The following is a 27,785-nucleotide window of genomic DNA, read 5'->3' on the forward strand; positions in this document are numbered from 1 at the left end:
GGAGCATAAGCTTTCGTGGGTAAGAACCTCACTTCTTCAGATGCAAGGCAAGTGAGGTTCTTACCCACGAAAGCTTATGCTCCCAATACTTCTGTTAAGTCTTAAAGGTGCCACAGGACCCTCTGTTGCTTTTTACAGATTCAGACTAACACGGCTACCCCTCTGATACATGTTCAGATAGGAATCCCATATGGTTGGCAGAACTTAGAGTGTGCTGGAAAGGACAGAGAGGTGGCTGCAGAAAACGGAACAGAACCATAAGCTGGGCTAAAATGGCACAACGAAGGGCCTCTTTCCCAGTACGAGTAACTGATCAGGATAGTGCTGTCTGGTGATTCTGGCACAGCACTGCTGGGAGTGAAGAGAGGCGTTCTGCTCCTCATTCCAATTCGCTGCGTAGCCTTGGGCTCTCTCTGCCCTACTTTCCTTACCGGGAGAGTGGGGCTATGGCCACCCACTCCAGCACTTGAGATCCTCAGATAGACAAAGTATCATTACTGTAAACTCTCCATCCTACATACAGATTCTGTCTTCCTGTGCATCTTAGCCCTGCTGGAATAGCTCAGAGGAAAACTCTCCTACACAGTCTCATAGTCTGCAGGAGACTCCAGCAGTGCTAACTAGAAATGCTGATTAGGTAGCTCCTGCTAGTACACAAGCAGCAGCCCAATGGGTTACGGGTTTAACCGGCCGAAGGAAGCGTATTTCGGAAGCAAACATTGCCTTAGTTTGAAAGGACAGCAGCTAACACCTTCAGAAATGTGAAAGGTTTCAGAGCGGTAGCCGTGTTAGTCTGTATCAGCAAAAACAACGAGGAGTCTTTGTGGCACCTTAGAGACTAACAAATTTATTTGGGCATAAGCTTTTGTGGGCTATAACCCACTTCATCAGATGCATGGAGTGGAAAATACAGTAGGCAGGTATAAATACACAGCACCTGAAAAGACGGGAGTTGTCTTACTGAGTGGGGGGGTCAGTGCTAACGAGGCCAATTCAGTTAGGGTGGATGTGGCCCATTTCCAACAGTTGACAAGAAGGTGTGAGTATCAACAGAGGGAAAATAATTTTTTGTAGCGACCCAGCCACTCCGAGTCTTTATTCAGGCCTAATTTGATGGTATCATGTTTGCAAATTAATTCCAGTTCTGCAGTTTCTTGCTGAAGTCTTTTTGATGTGTTTTTGCTGAAGAATGGCCACTTTTAAGTCTGTTTTTGAGTGTCCAGGGAGATTGAAGTGCTCTCCTACTGGTTTTTGAATATTACAATTCTTGATGTGTGATTTGTGTCCATTTATTCTTTTGCGTAGAGACTGTCTGGTTTGTCCAATGTACGTGGCAGAGGGGCATTGCTGGCACATGATGGCATATATCATATTGGTAGATGTGCAGGTGAACAAGCCCCTGATGGTGTGGCTGAAGTGGTTAGGTCCTAAGATGGTGTCTCTTGAATAGATATGTGGACTCAGTTGGCAACGTGGTTTGTTGCAGGGATAGGTTCCTGGGTTAGTATTTCTGTTGTGTGGTATGTAGTTGCTGGTGAGTATTTGCTTCAGGTTGGGGGGCTGTCTCCCAAGGTCTGTGAGAGTGAGGGATCGTCCTTCAGGATAGGTTGTAGATCCTTGATGATGTGCTGGAGGGGTTTTAGTTGGGGGCTGTAGGTGATGGCTAGTGGCGTTCTGTTACTTTCTTTGTTGGGCCTGTCCTGTAGTAGGTGACTTCTGGGTACCCTTCTGGCTCTGTCTGTCTGTTTCATCACTTCCCCAGGTGGGCATTGTAGTTTTAAGAATGCTTGATAGAGATCCTGAAGGTGTTTGTCTCTGTCTGAGGGTTGTAGCAAATGTGGATGTATCTTAGGGCTTGGCTATAGACAACGGATTGTGTGATGTGGTCTGGATGAAAACTGGAGGCATGTAGGTAAGTATAGTGGTCAGTAGTTTCCGGTATAGGGTGGTGGTTATGTGACCACTGTTTATTTGCACAGTAGTATCCAGGAAGTGGATCTCTTGTGTGGACTGGTCCAGGCTGAGGTTGATGGTGGGGTGGAAATTGTTGAAATCTTGGTGGAATTCCTCAAGGGCCTCCTTCCCATGGGTCCAGATGATGAAGATGTCATCAATGTAGCACAAGTAGAGTAGGGGCGCTAGGGGACGAGAGCTGAGGAAGCGTTGTTCTAAGTCAGCCATAAAAATGTTGGCATACTGTGGGTCCATGCGGGTACCCATAGCAGTGCCGCTGACTTGAAGATATAAATCGTCCCCAAATCTGAAATAGAATTCCTGCAAGAATCTGCTGGTGTTTCACCTTCTGATCTAAGCTGTTGTGTAGGTAGGTCCCAGCTTGTACTGTGTGTCTGAAGTGATTTTCTCTTGCGGGGAGTCTGCGTAAAGAGCCATGGTGTTCCAAGAGGTTGCTGTCCGCAGGCAAAGATGATGGTTATGGACATTATATCCAGTGCATCCTACCTTCTTCAGAGGGGAAAAATAGCTGAGGCAAACTACTCATTTACATCACGCTCTTCTGTGAGTGATTGTTTACCCTTCCCCTCTGTGCTGTTGTCTTTGTGCACAATTATCCTATGGGGCTACAGGCATTTTCAAGGCCCTTTTCTGTTGCACTGATCCAATATTTTGCTTTCCTGTGAAACAGAGTCATGAAGCTCCAGTGCTGAGGGGGTGGGAGGTGGGTGGGGACATAAATATGAAGTGTCTTCAAAGGCATTACTCAATAGGCAGTCCTCTTGCTGCCAACCTTGTGACATGCTCCAGTATGAAATTGACAATATGAATCAGCTGCACGTTGGAAGACAGAGTTTATATTTTTTAGAAACACATAACCCTCTCCCACCGCCCCTCCGTAACCCACTACTAACTTGTAACTTTGCTTTTCTCAGCTAGCACGTATTGCTAAACTGTTCAAGACCAACCCTGAAAGCCCTAGTTTATAATTTGTAGGGTAACTGGAAATGGAATTGAGGGAATACAAGGATTTCTCCCAGCAGTCTCAGAAGGAAGTATGAGCCACACATTGATCTATTGATTAAGCAACCATGGTGCTATGAGAAAACACACTGAACAAAGGCCCTTCTGTAAAAGACTCAGTGACAAAAGAACACTTCACTGTAAAGCCATGACTATTTCTTACCTAGTTGGGTTTCAGAGAGGCTGTGCTGCTCAGCATTTCCTGGCTTTGCAGGCTGACTCCGGGAACTGGAAAAATTAGCACTTTTGGTTTGAATGATCCTGCTAATGAAACCTGAAATCTTGTTTAACAGCCATTGTTGCAAAGAAGGAACCAGCATTAATTTCTCTTGGGAGAGAGGGACCTAAATGTTAAGACATTGGTTTCAAACCTCCTCTGTTTTTGTTCTGTCTGGTGCAGCCGTATTAGCAGCAGATAGTCAGAAGGAAGAGAATGCAGTTTACAGGTATTCATGCTACTGATGGGCAACTTGTAGCTGCTTACACGCAGGTTCTGAGGCGTACCACCTCTTCTGTAACCCATAACTCCACGGTAGCATTCTCTGAAATGTTTCCAATTCCACGCGCAGTCAGGAAGACAGGCAGAACTGCAGGATCTCAATGTGTGGATGAGATGATGGTGTAGGGAGGAGTGTTTTACGTTTATTAGTAACTGAGGAACCTTTTGGGAAAGGAGGAGCCTATACATGAAGGATGGGCTCCACATAAACCAAAATGGAGCCAGATTTCTGGAATTTAAAATTAAAAAGGATGTAGAGGATTTTTTGAACTAAGCACTGGGGGAAAGCTGGCCAGTGTGGAGGAGCACACAGTTTCGTGGAAACATCGGGATGAATTTATTAAAAGGGAAACTCTATAGCCTAGTAAAGATAGGAAAGAAGTTGGTAAAGTACAGGTAGGAGGTAGTGAGGAACAGTCAAATGTAAAAGAGTCTCACTGAAATATAACATATAAAGGCAAGCAACTGAATATTGAGAAACTGTACAAGTGCTTATATACAAATGCTTGAAATCTAAATCTAAGATGGGTGAGCTAGAGTGCCTGGCATTGATATAAGAGGCATCAGGGAAAGTTGGTGGAATGAGGATAATCTGTGGGACACAGTGATACTAGGGTACAAGATATATAGGAATGACAGAGTAGGTTGTGCTGGTGGGGGAGTGGCACTATATGTGAAAGAGAGCAGAAAGTCAAATAAAGTAAAAATCTTAAATGAATCAAACTGTGCCATGGAATCTCTATGGAGAGAAATCCCATGGTTGAATAATAAGAATATAGCAGTAGTAGTATACCACCAACCACCTGACCAGGATGGTGACAGTGATTGTGAAATGCCCCAGGAGGTTAGAGAGGCTACAAAGGCAGAAAATGCAATCATAATGGGGGATTTCAACTTTCTTCATGTGGACTGGGTATGTGTCACCTCAGAAAGTGATGCAGGGATAGGATTTCTAGACACCATGAATGACTGCTTCTTGGAGCAGCCAGTCCTGGAATTCACAATGGGAGAAGCAATTCTTGATTTAGTCCTAAGTCGAACGTAGGATCTGGTCCAAGAGGTGAATATAGCTGAACCGCTTGGTAATAGGAGTCATAATGTAATTAAAATTAAGATCCTCGGAGGGGGGAAAATGCTAAAGAAACCCACCACAGTAGCATTTAACTTCCAAAAGGGGAACTACACAAAAATGAGGAAACTAGTTAAATGGAAATTAAAAGGAACTGTCACCAGGGTAAAATGCCTGGAGACTATTGAAAAACACCATAATAGAGATCAAACTAAATGTATACTTCTGCACCCCAGAAAGTATGAGGACCAAAAAAAAAACAAAAAACCACCATGCCTAAAGAGCAGAGTAAAAGAGGCAGTTGAGAGGCAAAAAGGCATTTTTTAAAAATTGAAAGTCAAATTCCACTGAGGAAAATAGAAAGGAGCATAAACTCTGGTAAGTCAAGTGTAAAAGTATAATAAGGCAGGCCAAGAATGAATTTGAAGAGCAACTAGCTAAGGACACAAAACTAACTGCAAAACATTATTTAAGTACATCAGAAGCAGGAAGCCTGCCAAACATTCAGTGGGGCTGCTGGACAATGGAGGTGCTTAAGGGAGCACTCAGGGAAGACAAGGCCGTTGTGGAAAAGCTAAAAGAATTCTTTGCATCGTTTTTCACCAGAGGACATGAGGGCGATCCCCACATCTGAGCCATTCTTTTTAGGTGACATGTCTGAGGGACTATCCCAGCTTGGTGTCAATAAAGGAGATTTTGGAACAAATGGATAAATTAGTACTAAGTCACCAGGACCAGTTGGTATTCACCCGGTAATTCTGAAGGAACTCGGATATGAAATGGCAAAACTACTAACTATGGTATGCAATCTATCACTTAAATCAGGATTTGTACCAGTTGACTGGAGGGTAGCTAATACAATGCCTATTTTAAAAAAAGTCTTCAGAAGTGATCCTGGGATTTACAGGCTGGTAAGCTTAACTTCAGTACCAGGCAAATTGGCTGAAACTATAGTAAAGAACAAAATTATCAGATACGTAGGTGAACATGCTATGTTGGGGAAGAGTCAACATGGCTTTTGTAAAGAGAAATCATGGCTCTCCAATCTATTAGGGTTCTTTGAGGGAGTCAACAAGCATGTGGAAAAGAATGATCAAGTTAATATATGTATTTGGACTTTCAGAAAGCCTTTGACAAGATCCCTTACCAAAGGCTCTTAAGCAAACTAAACAGTCTTGGGCTAAGAGGGAAGGTGCTCTCATGGATCTGTGACTGGGTAAAAGATAGGACACACAGGGTAGGAATAAATGGTTAGTTTTCACAATGGAAAGAGGTAAATAGAAGGGTCCCCCAGGGATCTACTGGGACTTGAGCATATTCATAAATGATCTGGAAAAGGGGGTAAACAGTGATGTGTCAAAATTTGCAGATGATACAATGTTACTCATCATAGTTAAGTCCAAAGCTGACTGTGAAGAGGTACAAAGGGGTCTCACAAAACTGGGTGACAAAATGGTAGATGAAGTTCAGTGTTGATAAATGCAAAGTAATGCACTTTGGAAAAAATAATTCCAACTATATGTACAAAATGATGGGGTTTAAATGAGCTGTTATCACTCAAGAAAGAGATCTTGGAGTCATTGTGGATAATTCTCTGAAAGCATCCCCTCAATGTGCAGCGGGAGTCAAAAAAAGTTAACAGAATGTTAGGAACCATTAGGAAAGGGATATATAATAAAACAGAAATATCATAATGCCATATCAATACTGCATGCATTTCTGGTTGCCCCATCTAAAACATACATATTTGAATTGGAAAAGGCACAGAGAAGGGCAACTGTAATGATTATGCATATGGAAAAGGTTCCAAACAAGGAAAAATGGAGAAGACAGGCATTGTTCAGCTTAGAAAAGAGACTACTTGGGGGGGATATGATAGAGGTCTAAAAAATCATGAGTGGTGTGGAGAAAGTGAATAATGAAGTGTTATTTATCCTTTCGCATAACATAAGAATCAGGGGTCACCCAGTGAAATTAATAGGCAGCAGGTTTAAAACAAACAAAAGGAAGTACTTCTTCCCATAACACACATCAGTCTGTGGAACTCTTTGCCAGGGGATGTTGTGAAGGCCAAAAGTATAACTGGGTTCAAAAAAGCATTAGATAAGTTCATGGAGGCTAGGTGCATCAATGGGTATTAGCCAAGATAGTCAGGTATGCAACCCCATGCTCCGGGTGTCCCTAAAGCTGCAGCTGCCAGAAGCTGGGCCTGGATGATGGGATGGCTCACTTGAAATTGCCCTGTTCTGTTCATTCCTTCTGAAGCATCTGGAACTGGCCACTGCCAGAGGACAGGATGCTGGTCTAGGTGGACCATTGATCTGACCCAGTGTGGCTGTTCTTATGCTCCCTACTTGCCACAATCCCTATTATCTCTTTTACTCTACTCACTCTCACCCAGAAAAGGGACAATGCCTCATTCACTCTCCCTCCCGTCAAGGAAGACACCAGGGAGAGAGATTCTATTGCACCCGTTGTCGTACTCTCTCAGCACATTGTATCTAATCATTGACCATAGTAGAAGGGGGTATGGCTAGGTATTTGCAGTGGGAGCACTAGTGTAGATAGGATGCCAATGGCCACAAATGTTCTGAGGCCTGGTCTACACCTAAAACTTAGGTCAATCTAGCTACATCGCTCAGGGCTGTGAAAAATTTCATGCCTTGCATGATGTAGTTAGGTTGACCTAACCTGCACTGTAGACTCAGCTTAGTTGATGGATGAATTCTTCTATCAGCTTAGCTACTGCCTCTGAAAGAGGTGGATTAATTACAGTGACAGACAAACCCGTCCGTCGATGTAAGGAACAACTGCACTACAGCAGCACAGCTGCAGCACTCTAGTTGTGCCGCTGTAGGGTACACATGCCTTAAGAACTGTCACGTAAAGCTGCTGTGAGCTGGGTCAGACATCACTATGCGTAATTTTCCAGATACAGAGACGTTGTCCCTCCAGAAAACAATTGGGTGCAAATGGGCAACAAATTCCATAAGATACTTTGGAATTAAATCTCAAACAACCTGAAACAGCTGTAAGATGTCAAATTTTGTGCTGGAACTACAGAGGTATTGCTCTCCTCGCCATCACAGGGAAGATTCTTGGCTGGATCCTACTAAACTGCCTCCCCCTCCCCCCCCCTTGCCGAGGAAGTCCTCCCTGAACCACAGCAAGACTTCAGGTCATCCCGAGGCACAACTGACATGATCTTCGTGGCATGACCGATTCAGGAAAAGTGCAGAGAGCAACACCCGGAACTGTTATGACATTCATCGACCTAACCAAGGCCTTCGACTCTATCAACCGTGATGCCCTATGGAAGGTGCTGTGTAGGTTTGGCTGTCCACAGAAATTCATTTCCATCATCCGACTACTCCATGATGGGGTGACTGCCACCATTCTGTGCAACGGCTCAGAGATCGAACCATTCATAATTTGCACCGGTGTCAAGCAGGGCTGTGTCATTGCTCCAACACTCTTCTCCATTTACCTTGCTGTGATCCTGATTCTCATTCGTGACCAGCTTCATGATGGACTTGGGATTGAGTATCGTATGGATGGCCAACTCCTCGATCTTCAGTGTCGCCAAACAAAATCTAAGATCACGAGAATTGGCATCACTGACCTTCAGTATGCAGATGACTGTGTCGTTCTTGGACACACAGAGGCCGACCTGTAAAGCACCCTAAATCTTTTTGCAGATGCCTGTCACAGCCTGGGTCACAGCCATTTTCCGTACCTTGGTTGCCACCTCTCCCAAACAGCCAGCATTGACACAGAAATTTAATACAGGATCCACTGTGCCAGCACATCCTTTGGAAGACTACTCCAATGAGTCTTTAATGATAGGGATCTACAAACAGGTACTAAGATCTTGGTTTACAAGGCAGTTGTCATTCCCACCCTTCTCTATGGGCGTGAGAACTGGGTAACCTACAGACAACATCTCAAGTGGCTGGAGCGGTTCCAGGAGCGCTGCCTCAGGAGGATTCTCAGGACCAGCTGGGAAGACTGACACAGTAACACCAGCGTTCTCTCTGCAGCCAACATCAGCAGTGTAGAAACGCAGGTCATGAAATACCAACTCCGCTGAGCTCGCCACTGTGTATGTATGCCGGACACTCTCCTCCCGAATCAAGGACTCTTCTCTCAGTTAAATCAGGGAAGAAGGGCTTGTGGAGGGCATCCAAAGCGCTTCAAAGACATACTGAAAGTACAACTTAAAAAGGGAGGCATCAGCCCAACAAACTGGGAGGACTCGGCGTGGAACAGAACACGGCGGCGTCACACCATACACCAAGCCACAGCCCACTTTGAGGAGAACAGACGTGCTCATGAGACAGAGAAGCGACAAAGGAGGAAAGAAAGGGCACAACAGTCCAGCCAACAACTGTGTCTCTTCCAAGATTACACTTGTCACTTCTGCGGGAAAATCTGCAGGGCACCAATTCGGTTCCTCTGCCACTTAAATACTCACCAATGAACCCCCTTGGCAGACGTCATCCTTGCATCGAGGGATAGCAGAAGATGATGTCAAACCTCTACTTCAGCAAATGAATAAAGGTTGCGTGCTGAGGGAAATACACAGTTTCTTGGTGAGGAAGAATATTTACAGTCAAATTGAATATTTTGCCAAGGATATCTTTCTTGTTTCAAAATCTTCTGGGAAAGCGCTAGCAAGAATACAAAGAATGTTAGAATTCATATAGAATAAGAAAAGAGAGAGAGTGCAGATACTCTAAGTTCCATTAAACAGGGTGAACTAGTTCTAAATGTTACATGGTACTATCAAGCCAGCCAGCTCAAGCAAACACTGGGTCTTTATTGAACAGGAAAATTGTGGCAATCTAAATATTGCTAGGATAGCATGGATTAAAACAAATCAAATCCACCTATGTGCATGTCTTTGTGCAATTGATATAAATCCTTTAGCAAAGGCTACTGTATGGGTTGGGGGATAGAACCAGAGATAATACGTTCATTTTCTTTGCTAATTACACCCATTGCAAATAATCCAAATTTTAACCCAAATCATACAGCAGAGTTTTAAAGTTTTGGAGAGCCATAAAATACATGTGTTTGGCCAACTGTTCAAAGAAACTTTTCTAACTCATTTAGAAACCCAAACCTGCTTTAACTGGTCCACTCTCCTTTGGTACCAGGACTTTCAAGTTAGGCATTATATTTCCCAATTTCCTAGAAAACTTGTCCACAGAAAGCCAACTTTAGTAGAAGTGATGGCTTCTTGTTGATTAGAAAATAAAAAATAACTAATTTATGTCAATCTTTGCTGACCACTTTCCTAATAAAGAAACATCCACATATTCACAAAGAAAAAAAGAATTGGATAGACAAATTACCCCAGAGGAATTGGCTTTGGTCTGGGGAAAAAGTCAGACACCTCAGTGTGTAGCAAAATAAAAGAAAATTCCTTAATATCTATTTCAATGGTACCTCCCACCAGACAGGTTTAAAATATATATAGAGAGAGTGAATTGGGATAAAAGTTGGTGAAATTGTGGTGAAAGAGGTATGGTGCACCTGTCCGGGTATTAGAGAATTTTGGGATATGCTTCATAATGAAATATTATAAATTGTTGGTTATTTATTACTGTGGCCGGAGTCCCAGGGGAGCCAACTGAGGTCACTCAGGGTGAACTGCAAAGAATGGGGCAGACAATCCCCAAAGCTGGTGGATTTTCCAATACTTAGATTTACCAAACCAGCATAAAACTGCTTCTATAATACCTCAATGGGTACCCAGAGGTCAATAACACAGTTCCCTTAAAGTAACCCGCCTTAGGCCTCCACCCAAAAACCCAAGTCAGATATGATGAGGATTACTGAAAATCTTATTCATCATGTAAGAAAGTTCTACCAATCCCCAAGGATCGGACACATTACGTCCCAGGTTAATGAATATTCCAGATCTTACCCAAATACACCCTTACAGCCAGTCCTTATTAACTAAACTAAAATTTATTAAAAAAGAAAAGAGAGATAGTATTGGTTAAAAGATCAGTGTACATACAGACATGAGCACAGTTCTTGAGATTGAATTCATAGCAGAGATGGTGAGCTTTGTAGTTGCAAAGAGTTCTTTCAGAAATAGTTCATGGGTTATAGTCCAAATGTTCATAGTCAGGGTGGTCCAGTCAGGATTGGGATCTCAGCCTTACGACTTAAGCTTCCCCTGCATGAAGCATCAAGCAGGTCTGAGATAAAAAGGATTGGGACCCAAGTCATCATTATACAGTTCGGAGTCCTTAGGCGAACAATAGGCAATCCCAGATACTTTGAAGTGGACATGTTTCCCAAGCATCACCGGTAATTAGGAACACTGATTTACATAAGGCAATTTATCTATTGGGCAGTCTATCAGAAACTTTAAAGTGATATATAGACAATGACATTATTTCACCCAAGATTCATCTAAATGTCAATATTCCCTTTTGAGCTCTGAATTAATAGCTATAGTGACAGACAGGAACTGTCTGTTTACATGGCTAATCATTAAACAAGATATAAGTAAACACATGCAATTAGTATCCCCTTTAATTTCTAACAATATAGGTTTGCATTTCAAAGTTCTAGCCTGTCTAACATGGAATGGCCGTAATTACCATTTACATACCTTTCTAATATGTCTCTAAAGGTTGAACCTGGGTCAATTATCCTGCAGGATGCTTAACCCTTTCTGGCCATGCGTGTCACTTTGTATAAGATTCGTTGCAATTATATAACAGTGGCAGCAGCAATGATTTGCATCGTAATATTTTAATTAGATAACGTTGCAATTACCAAATGATCACCAAAAAGCCCCAGGAGGATTACCAAATGATCCTTCGATAATCCTGCTGGTGGAATTGGTCAGGTTCAAAGAATTAATTTCACATCTGCTAATAGCTGCTGGGTTACTGATAGCGCCTCATTGGAGGGGTGGGGGGGGGAAGCTCCATGTTAGAGGAATGGCTCCGAAAATATGGGGCATTGTTATGGAAAGAATAATGCTTCAATTACATACTCAACAGAACAGAGGGCTAATAAATGCTTAGATGTTTGGTTACCATTTATTGATTATTCAAAGTACATTCCCCTGCGAATAAATCCTAGCACACGTATCTGATTTTTTTAATATTAAGGTGGATGGACATGGCTGGTTTAATAAATATGAGTAGAGTCAGTAGTCGCACTCACTACAATCACAAGAAAACACAGCGTGGCTAGTGGAAAGTGACTCACTCTAATATGGTAACGCCCTACTAAATAGAGATTTGATTATTCTATTACTGCGTAATGTTGCTCTAAAAAAGATAAGCTCAGTGTTGTAATCATTAATGCTTTCAAGTATCAGAGGGGTAGCCGTGTTAGTCTGGATCTGTAAAAAGCAACAGAGAGTCCTGTGGCACCTTTAAGACTAACAGATGTATTAGAGCATAAGCTTTCGTGGGTGAATACCCACTTCGTCGGATGCATCCGACGAAGTGGGCATTCATCCACGAAAGCTTATGCTCCAATACATCTGTTAGTCTTAAAGGTGCCACAGGACTCTCCATCAATGGTTTGTTTCTGATTTACGTAGTAATGATTTGTAAACCTGTTAAAACTTCCTCCGTAGTTATTTTGAATGATAAAGAAGTCAGCGGCTGCCTGGAGCCCTGTCTAAAAGCAGCGCGGGGCTCCCATTGTTGCTGTCACTGGTGTAGCTGACCCATTGCTAGCAAACGTGGGATATGTTTCAGAAAGCAGGCTAGTGTAAACACAACCTGGTTGTGTGCTAGGGAATAATACTGCACTCAGAGAGATGGACGTAATAGGACTCTTCATATCAACATGTAGCTCCCTTCGGATCTAGTCACTATCACTCCAGTTATTGGCCAGAATAGAGTTCTGCCTTCCCTCCTAGCCAGGGTAGCTCAGGATCTAAACTCTGATCTCCTCCCCAACCTGGTGAAGCTGTACACAGCTGTTACCAATCTACTGCATTGTTCTTCGCCCTACAGTGCCCTACTATCAACATTATTCTGTTGTTTAAAACAAGGTTGGAATTATACTGCAGACCAGGTCTCGTAGCTTAGAATTTACCATGGCTTGTTTGCTCGCTGAATTGGCTTGGACATCCAGAAATAAGGAGAATATTCGTTCTGAGTGTCATGGCTGCCTCTAAGGAGAAGATAATTTAATTGTCCTTGTCTTTGGTGCAAACTAGACAAAGTGAAAATTGCAGCTATCTTTGCCTAAAAGCAAGTCAGATTTAAATTGTACAGAACACTGGTGTTCATATCGGTCCTGTGTCCTCTTTTCAATGTGGCTCTGGTGCCGCTCCATTCTTTTGTTACTGTGCATAATTCAGGAAAGTAGAAACTTGACAGAAACTTTTTTGTTTTGCAGAATAAGGACAATGGTGAACCTGAGACTAAGCAGCTTAGAGAAGATGACGAAGAGGATGCCACCAAACACAAGTAATTTGTTTATTTTTCAGACGGATGTCTCTGACTGTGTGTTGTGTAAGTGCTGCTTTCCATGGTTTGCTAATTAGGATCTTTCTTTGGCTTCCAGTGCCCAGAGAGCTTACTGTGAATTTACTCTCTCAGTGAAGATTATCTGACATTGAGGGAATACAGTAAAAAACACAGACAGTGTAGCCCTAGCAAAAAGGAAATTATCAGTAAGAAATTTTCCATTTCAGACACTTTAGGAAATGCAAACAGCCCTTCTGTTTGGGAGTAATCTCGGGGTATGTCTGCACACCGAAGGAAAACCCATGGCTGGCCAGTGCCAGCTGGCTCGGGTGCGACTCTGTTTCATGGCTGTGTAGACTTCCGGCTCCAGCAGGAGCTCTGAGACCCTCCCGCTTCGCATGGTCCTAGAGTCTGGGCGCCAGCCTGAGCCCAGACATCTCCTCGGCAATGGAAAGCCCCGCAGCCCGAGCTCTGCAAGCCCGAGTTGGTTGGCACGGGCCAGCCCTGGGTGTCTAGTTGCTGTGTAGACATACTCTTCGGGCCTGACGCACAAGGGGAAGGATTATCAGAATCATTATCATCAGAATCTGAACACAATCAGAGGATTTTCAGAATCTGAACCCAATTTAGCCGCCTTCCATGGTTATATCTTTGTCTCCTCCTGCCGTGCCTTAAGCATGGAGTTATTTTTGGCACTCATGAGTGAAGGCCCAAAGGCCAAATGGGGCTCACATTAATTGTGGCTTGCTGCTGTGGTTTCCTTGTAACTGCACGGTGTAAAGACAAAGTTGATCAACTACAGGCTTTTCTTGATGGCAAAATCTGCTGACTCTTTAGTTGGTTTTGCCACCCATAAGTATTTGCAGGTCCCAAGAGAGGCCTCGGGGGCTTTGAATTTAGTGTGCGATCAAGGGAATTTCACGTTCTTCCTCACCCTCTGGCAGTGTAGAAATCCCCCTGCTGGAGAGCTGCATTTGAACGGCTGCTTCTGCACATGAACACTTGCTCCATGATGCTGACAGGAGCAGAGTGACACTACTGTGTCCCTGGTCTATTTCAATTCTGCTGCGGAAGTGCCGTGTGCAAGGACTGCCCGGGTGTCATTCTGCACTGGTGGGATGGAGCAGGGTGAAGAGGCAAACTCGGGTATCAAACTGTTCTTGTACCTGAAAGGGTAGCGGGGCCCTGCAGAAGGTAAGTGAGCTGACGTGCCAAGAGTTGAAAGTATAGAGCCTGGTGAATAATGAATGAGCTGCTATTAGATTCCAGCCCTCTGCCACTTGATATACTGAGTGAGCAACAAGATGATGCATATTGTGACGCTGTGACTAGATGTGGCAGACCTGTGGCATCTCTGCCATAAGAGATGGCATTATTGTGCCATCGGGGATGCGTTCGTACATCCACACCCTGGTTTATAATGATATTAGCCATGTTCGCTTTGGAGAGCCCTAACAGTGACGTAAAAACAGCCTCTATTGACATTCAGCTCTATAGTTCCTCCCTTTTAAATGTCTTGTCAGGCAGCACAATGAGGAGCTCGAACTGTGCCAGAAGTCGCATTGTTTCATACCAAATCTTCAGCCTGTGTACTCTGGAATTGGCAAACCACCTTCTCCTCCAGGGACTATTGGAAACTCTCATAATCTCCTGACCTCTGGCTGGTGCCATAAAGGCCAAAGGGTCTTTCCACTTGTGTACAGTGTCCTTGAAACTTCAGAGCAGCTGTACGAGAGAAGAAAGCTTTAAGTGTGACACCAGCTGCTCCCTGTCAGAAGTCAGTTTTGTATCAATGGGCCTAACTCTGCCCACAGATGCATGCTCAGGGCTAGGTCAGGGGGAGTCGCATGCTTTTGAAAGCACAATTTGTTGTAAAAAGAGTAAAGTTTGCTTTCTATAGCAATTACACAAGGGTCTTGCGATCTATTGGGTAGTATGTCTGTCCAACTACTCTGTGTTGTCAGGATCCAAATGTAACTTTGCAAGGCAAATTAGAACAGTCTCTTCTCTGTAGTGGATGTTTGAATCTCAAATTCAGTTTTAACTGTTCAGCTGATAGAGATATTAGCATTGCAATTAAACTTCTTTGATGTACTTAGGAATTTCACTATTAGCTCACTCCTTTACCAGATAAAAATTCTTTTAAAAATAAGGGGTGGCCTACAACTCCAGGAAACTGATACCTTGCTTTCATTCTAGATTTGCATCTTCCAGTAGTGTCTCTGAACTACCACAGCCCCTTGAAACAGGGACTAGTGCTTGAGAGTCTGGCTAGTCACTAAAGGGAGGCTGATCAGGTTGATCCTGAACTTGAGAAGCAGTAGGCTCTAGAAATCAAAGCTTATGGGACAGCTGCTAGCTGTCCCATAGTTAAGGTTGCAGCAGTATTTCTGTAGCACTGCAGAGGCTATGCAGCAGGCTAAGAAAAACCCTGTTGTCTGGAGTTGAAGACAACCAAAAACTTGATCCAGGCAAGTGAATTGTAATTGTCCACTAAATAATCTTGTGACCTACACTTACACCCTGGATGTATCGTCTAACCAACGTGACTGATCTGAGTCTGTAAAAAGAGAACCGAGCCGCCAGCTTTGGTTTCTTGTGGAAACCATCAGAAGAAAATTATTTAGTTGCCTGCGTCCTCACCAGCTTTGCTAAGCTCCTTCTGGCTGTCTTTGGCCAGGTGTACCTCCTGCTGCACTTGAGATTGGGAGAGAGGATTACACGTTGCCAACAGTGTAGCTACCAGATTGCTATGTGGCTGAATTAATAAATGCAAAGTAATGCACATTGGACAGCATAATCCCAATGATGCACACAAAATGATAGGGTCTAAATTAGCTGTAAACACTCAAGAAAGAGATCTTGGAGTCATTGTGGATAATTCTCGGAAAACATCGCCTCCATGAGCAGTAGCAGTCAAAAAAAAAAAGGTAACAAAGTGTTAGGAGCCGTTAGGAAAGGGCTACATAATAAAACAGAAAATATCATAATGCCACTATATAAATCCATGATATACCCACACCTTGAATACTGCATGCAGTTCTGGTTGCCTCATCTGAAATAAGATATTTTAGAATTGGGAAAAGTACAGAGAAGAGCAACAAAACTGATTAGGGGTATGGAACAGATTAAAAAGACTGAGACTGCTCAGATTGGCAAAGAGATGACTAAGAAGGGATGTGTTAGAGGTCTATAAAACCATGAATGGTCTGCAGAAAGTAAATAAGGAAATATTATTTACCCCTTCACACAACACAAGAACCAGGGGTCACCTGATGAAATTAATGGGCAGCAGGTCTAAAACAAACATAAGGCAGTACTACTTCACACACCGCACAGTCAACCTCTAGAACTCCGTTGCCAGGAGACGTTGTGAAGGCCAAAAGTTATAACTGGGTTCAAAAAAGAATTAGATTAGTTCATGGTGGATAGGTCCATCAATGGCTATTAGCCAAGATGGTCAGGGATGCAACCCAGTGCTCTGGGTGTCCCTAAGCCTCTGACTGCCAGAAGCTGGGACTGGATGACGGGATGGATCACTTGTTAATTGACCTGTTCTGTTCATTTCCTTTGAAGCATCTGTCATTGGCCACGGTCGGAAGACAGGATCCTGGGCTAGATGGACCATTGGTCTGACCAGTATGGTCGTTCTTATATACCACAAAGAATGTGACAATCATCTTTTTGTTGAATAACTCCGTTTAAGATCCAGGTGATCATTAGATAAGTTGCTTTAAAGAGAAGTTTTCTAGCCCGTTGGATAACTGTTGCACAGAAGTTCTCCCTGTGTTGTCTGTCTCGATGTGCTATAAGCCTTGGAGAGCCTGAACTGAGAAGATGGTTCCCGGGTTACAAGGCACTAGCCTAGGACTTGGGTGACCCAGGTTCAAGTCCCTCCTTTGCCACAGACTTCCTTCCTTGTGACCTTGGGCAAGCCATTTATAATTAATGGAGATATCCCATCTCCTAGAACTGGAAGGGACCTTGAAAGGTTACTAAACTGCATTTAGTTTCTGTGCCTCAGTTCCCCATATATAAAATTGGAGATGACAGCACTTCCCTACCACATGGGTGCTGTGCGGATAAATGCATTAAAGATACTGAGGTGCTCAGATGGTACTGGGGTCAGATGAGTACCAAAAGGAAAAAGATACTTCTGTGTTAGTCTACAAATCCCACCAAGCTGACCCGCCTGGCTGGGACCATTCTGGAGTTGTCACTATGGTTTAAAGACTTTTTTAAAGCCACACATATAGTGCTTCAAACCCTGGTGAATTCTTGATGGGTTTTCTTACCTTATTAATGGGACCACTTTCTAAGAATCTCTTCTTTGGATATCCCTCGATGCGAGGATGTCTGCCAAAGGGGTTTATTGATGGGTTTTAGGTGGCTGAGGAGCCCAATTCGTGCCCTGCAGATTTTCCCACTGAAGTGACAGGTGTAATCTTGGAGGAGACATAGTTGTTGGCTGGACTGTTGTGCCCTTTCTTTCCTCCTTTGTCGCTTCCCTGTCTCATGAGCACGGCTTGGTGGGCTCTAGCTTGGTGTCTGGTGTGACACCGCTGTGTTCTGTTCCGCGCCAAGTCCTCCCAGTGTGTTGGGTCGATGCCTCCCTTTTTAAGGTGTACTTTCAGAGTGTCCTTGAAGCGCTTCTGCTGCCCTAGATTTTTGAGAATTTCCGAGCCCTGGTCTACACTGTGGGGGAGGGGAGGGGGTCGATCTAAGTTACGCAACTTCAGCTATGTGAATAACGTAGCTGAAGTTGACGTACTTAGATCGACTTACCGTGGTGTCTTCACCGCGGTGAGTCGACAGCTGCCGCTCCCCCGTTGACTCCGCCTGCTCCTCTCGCGCCGCTGGAGTACAGGAGTCAATGGGAGAGCGCTCGGGGGTCGATTTATCACATCTAGACTAGACGCGATAAATCGATCCCCACTGGATCGATCGCTGCCCGGCGATCCAGCGAGCAGTGAAGACATACCCCGAGAATTCTGATTTCCAAGAATCTATGCTGCTGGTTGACACTTCTGAGCCAGCCTGGTAATTGGGGCAATTCCCCTTCTTCTGTGGTAAGTCTATTTAAACAGTTATGCTTTAAAGAGTTCTTAACCATAAACTTCAGCAGCTTTATTTTAAACCATAGAGTATAGACAGAAAAGCACTCAACATGCACTGTTCTCATATTTGCTAGTTGTCAGTGGCCAAATCAATTGGGTGTTTTTCCATTTTCCTGACAAACTCTATGCTAAGGCCTTGTCTACACTTGCAGATGTAGAGCGCCAGGAGTTAAACCAGCCCTTGGAGACAGCAGCAGGGAAAGCGCTGCCGTGGGTTCACACTCAGCTGCAAGCGCAGTGGCGTGACCACATTTGCGGCACTTGCAGCAGCATTCGGAGCGGCACATTATGGGCAGCTATCCCACAGAGCACCTCTTCCCACAAGCCTCAGCACTGGAATGGGAAGGGGGAGGAAGGGCGTGGGGCATAGCCTATATATGAAAAAGACCCCAAAATCAGGACTGTCCCTATAAAATTGGGACATCTGGTCACCCTACATGCTCACCACCGTGGAACATTTTTGGGCTTGGGAAACAAGCACTGAGTGGTGGGATCACATCATCATCCAAGTCTTGGACGACAAGCAGTGGCTGCAAAACTTTCGGATGAGGAAAGCCACTTTTATGGGACTGTGTGTTGAGCTCACCCCCACCCTGCGACACAAGGACACGAGATTGAGAGCTGCTCTGCCGGTGGAGAAGCGCGTGGTGCTTGCAGTCTGGAAGCTGGCTACTCCAGACAACTACCAATCGGTTGCTAACCAGTTTGGAGTGGGCAAGTCTACCGTTGGAATTGTGTTGATGCAAGTTTGCAGGGCCATTAATCGTATCCTGCTCAGAAGAACCGTGACAGTGGGCAACGTGCGTGACATTGTGGATGGCTTTGCACAAATGGGTTTCCCTAACTGCGGAGGGGCGATAGATGGGACGCATATTCCAATTCTGGCACCAGACCACCTAGCCTCCGAGCACATAAATTGGAAGGGGAATTTCTCGATGGTTCTCCAGGCGCTTGTGGATCACCGTGGGCATTTCACATACATGAATGCAGGCTGGTCTGGAAAGGTGCATGACGCACGCATCTTTCAGAACACAGGCCTGTTCAGGAAACTGCAAGGCGGGACTTTCTTCCCGGACCAGAAGATCACTGTAGGAGAAGTCAAAATGCCCATTGTGATCCTTGGAGAGACCCCGCTTACCCTTTAATGCCATGGCTCACAAAACCCTACACAGGTAGCCTTGACAGCAGCTAGGCGCGGTTCAACAACAGGCTGAGTCGGTGTAGAATGACTGTGACTGTGGAGTGTGCTTTTGGCTGTTTAAAGGCCCGCTGGCACTGTCTGTATGGGAAGCTGGACCTGGCCGATGACAACATCCCTACGGTTATAGTTGTGTGCTGTACCCTGCATAACATTTGTGAAGGGAAGGGTGAAAGCTTCACTCAGGCATGGACCGCTGAGGTTCAACACCTGGAGGCTGAATTTGAACAGCCAGAGACCAGGGCTATTAGAGGTGCCCAGCATGGGGCCGTAAGGATTAGGGATGCCTTGAGGGAGCCATTTGATGCTGAAAACCACCAGTAATGTTTGGTGAAGTGCAGTGGTTCCAATGCTAGCATGCATCTGTGTTTGCTACATATGATGCACTGACGAGCGGTGCCTGTTGCTTTCCTGGGCTACGGTATCTTTTACTTAATGCAATAAAGAATGTTTCCAAAACCAGAAAAATCATTTATTGAAAAGAAACACAACTGCTGGAGAAACACACATGGCATGACACATCTGTGCTGTGTGGGAGGAGGGAAGGGGGCGGGGTGGGGAATGGAACAATCACAGATTTACGTATGTCCTGTTATCATATTCAGCCTTTCTGTCTGGAGTGCCGTGCAATGAGTGCTGCACTTCAGGCTGGCTAAAACGCATGGTGATGGGAGTTGAGTGCAGTGGGTAAGGGTCGTAGCTTGCAGGGCTGGGTGGTGAAGCTACAGGTGTTGGAGGCAGCTGGTGGTGATAAGAAACCGGATGTTGGGGAAAGTGGGTTGGTGGTGACATGGGGGCGCAAGGGAAAGAGTTTTGGGACAAGGGCTGCGGGGGGGGGGGCGCGGATCTGCTCCATATGCAGTGCTACGAACGCCTGCGTCAAGTCCCCTTGGTGCTCCATAATGCTTAGGAGCCGCTCCATGGTTTGTTGCCGGCGAGCCGCATTCTCCTGGCGGAGCCTCCTTTCGGTCTCCCGCCACTCCTGTAGCTTTTGATTTTTCAGTAAGGGACTGCTGCATGACTTCATGCAGAAGGTCCTCCTTGCTTCTTCGTGGCCGCTTCCTGAGTCTGTGCAGCCTTTCAGCCGTTGATAACAAGGACAGCTGGGATCTCAAGATTGCATCTGTAAAGCCAAAATGTAACATTTGACAGAGGCATCATTGTTCACACTAGACAGAGCAACGATTCGGCTGATCTTAAAGACAAGTACATTGCACACAATAGCACAAACTGCCTGTCCCAAGTGCACATAACCACAAGAGCCCCGAAATGGTGAGTAACCACAGGGGCAGGAGGGACTGATTGTTCCAGGGCCGTACTGTCCTCTGGGGTCCTGTGTCTTGGGGAGAGCCAACAGCTGCAGGGGGCCACTATACTCAACACTGTCCCCACATTTTCCACAGGATGGGTTCGTCCTGGAAGATACCTTGCTGCTGAGGGTGACCTGGGAAGCAAGGGAGGGTCTTCTGCAACAATGCGGCTTCCGCCCTGGCCCCTATGTGGCTTGCCTGTGTGCAGCAATGGTCCCCCCGCCCCTCACGGCACAGTGGTGCGGACATGTTAGCCTGACTGGGACAAGGAGCACAGTAGCTCTGCCAAGGAACCTGCGCAAGCGGATTGCCCAGCTTCTGCATGAGACCTTCGATGAGATCACGGAGGCCGATTACCGTGATGTGAGAGAGCGCATCAACACCCTATTCCGCATCTAGGCATGCACGCAGCCCTAACCCTTCTTTCTACAACCCTCCTTGCCCCAACAGCCTGCACCGAACAACTCCCTTCTCAAAATAAAAGCCGCTTATCAGGCACCTCTGCTGTTTGTTCTTCCTCAAGCACTGTCCACTGCGACTGGCTACCTTCCTCCTGGCTTGAAAACAGCTCCTGGCTGCATGCATCTAGGGATGCCGTGCCGTCCTCTGGCTCTGGGCCCCCCTCCTCCTCAGCACCCTCGCTCCCGCTTTCCTCCTCCTGCCTTGTTGCACTCTGGGCTGCCACGGCCTCTGAAGTGTCCATGGTGCTCTTCGGAGTGGAGGTGGGGTTGCCCCCAAGTATCTCGTCCAGCTCTTTGTGGAACTGGCAGGTCGTGGGGGCAGCACCAGAGCGGTGGTTTGCCTCCCACGCTTTGTGGTAGGCACTCCACATCTCCTTCACTTTAACCCTGCACTGCAGTGCGTCCCAGTCATGGCCCCTTTCTGTCCTGGCCCTTGATATCTGCCCATAGGTATTGTGATTCCTACGGCTGGAGCGCATGTGGGACTGGACAGCTTCCTCCCCCCAAACACTGATGAGGTCAGTACCGCTCCATTGCTCCATACTGGGGATCGCCTGGCGCGTGGAGGCATGGTCACCTAGAACGATGCGCTGAGAGCACTTCATGCCTTGCTAAGCAAACAGGAAGGGGATTTTCAAAATTCCCAGAGAATTTAAAGGGCGGGTCTGACAGTTGGTCACCTGAGGGCAGGGCAGTAGACGTCAAAGTGATGACCAGAGTGGCTAGAACAGGCATTGTGGGACACTTCCTGGAGGCCAATCAGAGCGCATTAATAGACCAGGGCGTCCACACTGGCACCGCGGCGCTCCAGCCCGGGGGTGCAGCAAGCTCTATGCTTCTCGTGGAGGTGGAGTACCGGGGTGCTCCAGCTGCGGAGTCCGGGCTCTCTACGTGCCTTGCCAGTGTGGACACCTCAGGAGTTAGGGCGCCCGGGGCTGATTTAATGTGCCCCAACTCGCAAGTGTAGCCAAGGCCTAAGAAACCTTCTATTCCTACTCTTTCCTCAAGCTTTTGTGCTGCAAGATACCAACACAAAAGTGAGTGCTGAATAGGCCTCTCTACAAAAGTGTCAAACCCATGAAAATTCTTGCTCCCATGCATCTTTAATCACCGAACTTGACTCTGATTCACCTTGAACATAGTGGCAAGGAGCTTGTGTGCTTTATCTATAAATAGTCTGTCTTTCTCCAGACTCTTGATCAGGAAACAACCGTTAGGATCAATCGTGTGCTGTCACTCCCATGGTCGATGTCCTGCAATTGCGAAGGATGGGTGTGGGTGGACTCTGGCCCTTTCTATGATTTGGAGAAAGCAGGTTACTTATGTAAGGTAGGGCTGTTCTTGCGACTATTGATCTCATGCCTCAGATTCCCGTCAACCATCGTTCACTGATGATTTAAACCTCCACCCCATGAAGGAAATGCTCTGAGCTTGGAAATTATGCTGTAGCTCTGCAAACCGGGCTTGTGGCTCGTGAGGAATGTCAAAGAATGCATGGCAAGGGTGGAGGAGAGTGAAAGGCGTGACCTGTGACTTAACCAGCCATGCTAGCAATTAAACTTCACAAGGCTGTAATTAATCCGCGGCTGGCATTTCAGCACTTAGTCATCCTTAAGAATTACAACTCCACACAGTGCTGCTTGCAGAGAATTATTTCCTGGGAGGAGTTGCAGGAAGCCAGGGCTGTGACATGCACTCTCCCCTGCTTTATGGCAGGATGTCACGGGTCAGGTTGAAACAACCAGTCTTCAGATTCCATACACAAAAAATAAGATGGCAAACCGGCCTAGCAATAGGTTGGAAAGGAGGAACAACAAGGGTGATACCAGGAACAACTTCTATGCAAATACAGTTCCTTTGTGCTTTGGAAGGTGGTACCTATTTCTTGGCTATTGTAGCTACTTTTCCACAGGAGAGACCACTGTTGCTATATGCAGGGATGACATCTGACCCTTAATGATGGTCTGTGTTTGTTTACCCCTGTGGACACATTGTTAGTGGCCCGTTGGCCTGGTAGTGAGAGTTGAGTCTGTTAATGTCATCCTGACGTGCCGAGTGTGGGGCCCTTGACTGACATCTTGATGACATCTTCATCCTTTCGGTGCCAGGGTCCGAGCATGTGCCATCTCCTCAGTGCTCTCACCTGCTGCCATTCCTGGAAGTGAGGACAGACTCCAGTCTAAATTCCCCATAAGCAATTGTCCCAGTGCCTGAGTGGCTAGATAGGGGGATAAAAAGCAGCTGACTCTTCCCAACCTGGTAAAACCAAAGTGAGGCTGGTAGAGAGGAGAAGCACTTTTAGGAACTGTCAGGAGCTTTGATCCCTCCCTCTGAGGACGCCTATCTGCCGATGTCAAGGTGGTGCTTGGACTTCATGTCCTACAGGATTCAGTGCTACTCCTTGATGCTCCAGTAGCAGTAACCAGCAGTAGTGCTTCACTTCTGAGGCTAGCTAGATGTGCCTCCTTCCTTCAGCTGAGCACCAAGTGATAGTGATACAGGCCTCCGTCAAGGATAGACTGTTGCAACAGGCTCTACCTGGGTTTTATGGTGAAGGCCCCACAGAAGTATTAGCTGGTCCAACGCACAGTGGTTCACCTGCTAAATAGCGATTGACTGCACATTGCGCTGGTGCTTCGCACTGCATTAGCTCGCTCCCTCTGCAATTCCAAATCTGCCCTTGCTGTGCCAAGGCAGTCCGTCTTAGAGCCCTATCCCCATATCCACCACGACAGCTGCAAGCAGCAGGGACAGTGCCGCTGAAAGACCCGAGCGTGAAAGCGTTCTCGGCCAGCCCTGCAAATTCTTGACAGCAGACTTTTGGCTGTGGCATTCCCTAGCAGCACAGTTCATGATCTGCCTGTCTTGTCACTGCTGGGGTGCTACTCGAGTTTGACGGGGGCAGTCTCTTTGCACAAAGGTTCCCTCCATGCCTGCAGAACGGTTGGTAGCGTGTGTCTGAGACAACCAAGTAAGGAAGTCGTTGTAAGGGATGGGAGGATATGTGGTCCTTTCCAGATAGAATTGCGGCAATTCGTAACTTGGGAATATGGCTCCTAGATGCAGTGCCAACGCATGCCTTAGCAGGTTTTGGATTTTGTCAGGGCAGCTCATTCTGTTGTGCTGCCATGAAGCTGCCAGGCTGGCCCCAGGTTCTGCGATTCTTTGGGTAGTTCTAAATCTGTTTTGTAATTGGTGGTTAGATTATTTGTATCCAGTTGGAATGTGTCAAATAATCTGGCCAGGCATCATGAGACTTGATGGGCACGTGGCACCTGCATGTGCTTGAAGCTCTTCTACTTCAGCCGTGCTCAGCGGCATCCAGAACTGGCCATCTCCCCCTTGCTCACGTGGTCCCTGAGGAATCCCTCTTGAGAAACCAGACACCTCTCCAGCCTGTGTTGTTTTGGGGTCTGACAGGCTAATGATGTGTTTGTTTTTTTGACATTCCACAGGTGCCTAAAGGAGCCCTAGGCAGCGGCTTGGGGAAGAGAGAATGTGCTTCAACACGCTCAGTTATTTTAGTGAAAGCAGCCAACCTACAATGCATGGCAATACACTGATTCTGAAGATAAATTGTCTTTGAGAAGAAGGCGGTTGGGAGCTACTCTTCCCTCTCTTGCATCTGAAGAAGTGAGGTTCTTACCCACGAAAGCTTATGCTCCCAATACTTCTGTTAGTCTTAAAGGTGCCACAGGACCCTCTGTTGCTTTTTCCCTCTCTTTGTTTCTCGTTCCCTTTCTGCCCTTCCTTGGGTAAGGAATCCAGGCAGGATGGGAAAGAACTGCACCATTTTAAGCAAACAATAGTTTCTGGACTTCTGTGTTGGCAATCCTTTAGAGATGCATTTGCCTCCTGCCCCAGGAGGTGGTACTGTGGTATAGCTCTTCTCTTTGTGATTGGACAAGAGGTGATCTCAGCCAGATGAGAGATCTTTTATTTTATTTTTAACAGTGGAGTAATATACTCTCAGAAAAAAATTCTTGGTTGCTATGTCAACAACAGAGCAAATACAGCAAATTCCCTGCATGACAATATGAAGGATGATAAATAGAGTAGCTTGAAAATGTAAGAACCCTTCATTCCAAGCCAGTCCACTGAGAATGAGGGTCAAGAATGGATGGATGGCTGCTAGACCCAGAAATACCAAAGGAAGTAGATGGTGGTAGATATGAAAGGGTAATCTTGAAAACTATGTGGGAAATGGGTTATAAAAACATGGGCAAGTTCAACAACATGTAGGGAGGAAAATCTTAGCACCTTCCATACTATGACTTACAAACAGCACCCCAAGAGATAGGAACATAGTACGTGGGTGAACTGAACCAGAGAGAGGTAAATTGACTTGCCCAAGATCACACACAGCAGGTTAGTGGTGGAACTGTCTGTAGAAATAGACAAAAGCAGAAAAGTTCAAGAATGTAAGGCTGCAAATTCTTCTTTCAGAAATACAGAAATCTTTGTCCAAATGCCAGGGACATATTAAAAAAATGTGCCTGTAAAGGTTCAAATTGCAAATAAAAAAAAAAAAAAAAAAAGGGCAAAGAGACTCCAGGACAACCAGGTAAAAAGATCGAGGTAACGTACATAAATTCTTTACATGTTGAAGCAAAGAGTCTGCGTGTGTGACTGTGGGCCACCTAGACCAGAGGTTCCCAACCTCTTTCTTTCTGAGCCCTCTGCAATATCCTATAAAAACTCCATGGCCCATCTGTGCCACAATAGCTGATTTTCTGCATATAAAAGCCAGGGCCGGTGTTAAGAGGTAGAAGCAGGGCAGTTGCCTGGGGCCCCATGCCACAGGGCCCCCCACGAAGCTACACTGCTCAGGCTGCAGCCCCGGGTGGTGAGGATAGGGGACCTGGGCTTCAGCCCCATGCAGTGGGGCTTCGGCTTTCTCCCCTGGGTCCCAGCAAGTCTAATGCTGCTTGGAGGCCTCCCCTGAAACCTGCTTGAGGGCCCCTAAGGGGCCCCAGACCCCTGGTTGAGAACTACTGGCCTAGACCACCCAGAGATAAGTGGACGTTGAAGTAGCAGAGGAGTATTCTTTTATATCAGTCTCTCTTTAGAGGACAGTGAGGAGTTTCTATTTCAAGGGCACTTTTTTTTAAAGCAAATTGGAGTGGCTATAACAGAAATTGAAGACTATAAAAATGAAGCTATGGAGCAGCTTGGGAAGTTAAAGTGCAGTGAATAATCAAAACCAGATGGTATTTCTCTGAGGCTTCTGACAGAAATGACCAGAAACAGCTGCGATACTTAGGAGGACATGCAGGACTTCCTTAAACATACCAACCGTTTCCCAAGAACAGAAAACCACTAACATGTCACTTGTGCTTCAGAATAGGAGCCAGCTGGCTTCTTGGGCATTATGAACCATTGAGCTTTGACTGTGGCTTGGGGCAGACGATGCACCATCTTGTTTGTAGTCTTCAGCTGGCATCTAGAGCAGTAAGACTTGAGGGAATGAGTGTGTGGAAAGAATCTAGAAATGTCTAAAGTTTTGTGAGCTTTCAGAATTGGAGGAGGATGGGTGGTTGGCGGGAAGACGAGCCAGCGGGGGATGGCTTCTAAACTCTGCAGGAGCAGAGCCCTTGCAATATTTACAAGGTCCATATAACTGCTACCTCCTACTGCAAGCTTCCCCTTGCCTTCCCTTCAGTAAAAAGTGCTTCAGCGCCTTCTGCCCGTTCTGCCTTTCAAAACGCTAACAAAAATTACTCTTCACCTAAAAGCATGCACTTGAGAGTTCTAGACAGTTGTTCCTCGCTACTAACCTCGTCCTCACCAAGATGCGAATGTATTGCCTTTTTAAGCATTCTAGTTAATGAGAGTTCAAGTGGCTGCTTTGTGATAGCAGCTGGAGCATGTGATGGGCTCTGCATCTGAGGAAGTTGCTCTCAGAAGATTTCCTGGCAAATTACAGCACACTTCAGACAGGCATGAGGAGATGGTGTGCAAAAGCATCACCGAAAGACTTTGAAAGCCCATTTATTAATTGGGAAACAATGTTCACTGCGCGGAACACTCAACACTGTTAGAGTGAAAACCAAACAAGCTGGAGAAAGCTTTAAGCACCTTGTAAGTATCCTCTGTTTTGCATCAAGCTAGTTCTTCACATCTTATAGGAATTACTCTTCAAACTCTGTATTGGTTGCAAATGTCAACTGCATTTTTACTGTGCAGCAGTTCCACGTACCAGCTGCATCACACCTGGGTGATGCCTGATGGATGCCTCAAAATGAGGTTTTGCCCCCTTAAGGAAATCCTTCCCCAGTGGAGGTGCCAGTAGAACTGATACTAGATGTAGTACAATGAGAGTCAAAAAGGGGACTTGTAGTGGAAAGGCTTAACTGCGGTTCCATGTCTGTGCTCTATAATGCAGATAAATGTAATGGGCGTATTTGTTGCCTGGAACCAAATGATCTAGACCTGTGCTTTCAGAAATACCATGTTGTGTGCTATTGCCCCATTAGTTACTGAGCTGGTCATTTGGATGCTCAATTGTGCATGCAGTCGTAGTAGCTCTCCTCGCATTCCCAAATGTGGGGTTTATGAAGTCGTGAGGTAGGAAGCTGCGTTCTCTGGATAATACTGTATTTCTGTTGAACTACGAAAGCATTTGTACAAAAAATGGTAAAAGATTAAAAACAGAAAGATGTAGTTAAAAGGACACTACTCCACTGTGGATTCATT

The 27,785-nt window shown here is 45.7% G+C and overlaps 1 protein-coding gene across 2 annotated transcripts in view; it reads left to right on the forward strand.

Annotated features, from left to right (window-relative positions):
• CCDC12 (coiled-coil domain containing 12) overlaps positions 1-27,785 on the forward strand; it is a 77,054-nt gene that overhangs the window by 33,320 nt on the left and 15,949 nt on the right. For both annotated transcript variants that reach the window (XM_024198552.2, XM_024198553.2), the window contains exon 2: positions 12,933-13,003. In XM_024198552.2, coding sequence (XP_024054320.2) covers positions 12,933-13,003 — 71 coding nt within the window. The remainder of the gene's footprint in view (positions 1-12,932; positions 13,004-27,785) is intronic.

The sequence above is a fragment of the Terrapene carolina genome, unplaced genomic scaffold (assembly GCF_002925995.2).
Source record: "Terrapene carolina triunguis isolate 2854851 unplaced genomic scaffold, T_m_triunguis-2.0 Scaffold111, whole genome shotgun sequence".
NCBI lineage: Eukaryota > Metazoa > Chordata > Testudines > Emydidae > Terrapene > Terrapene triunguis.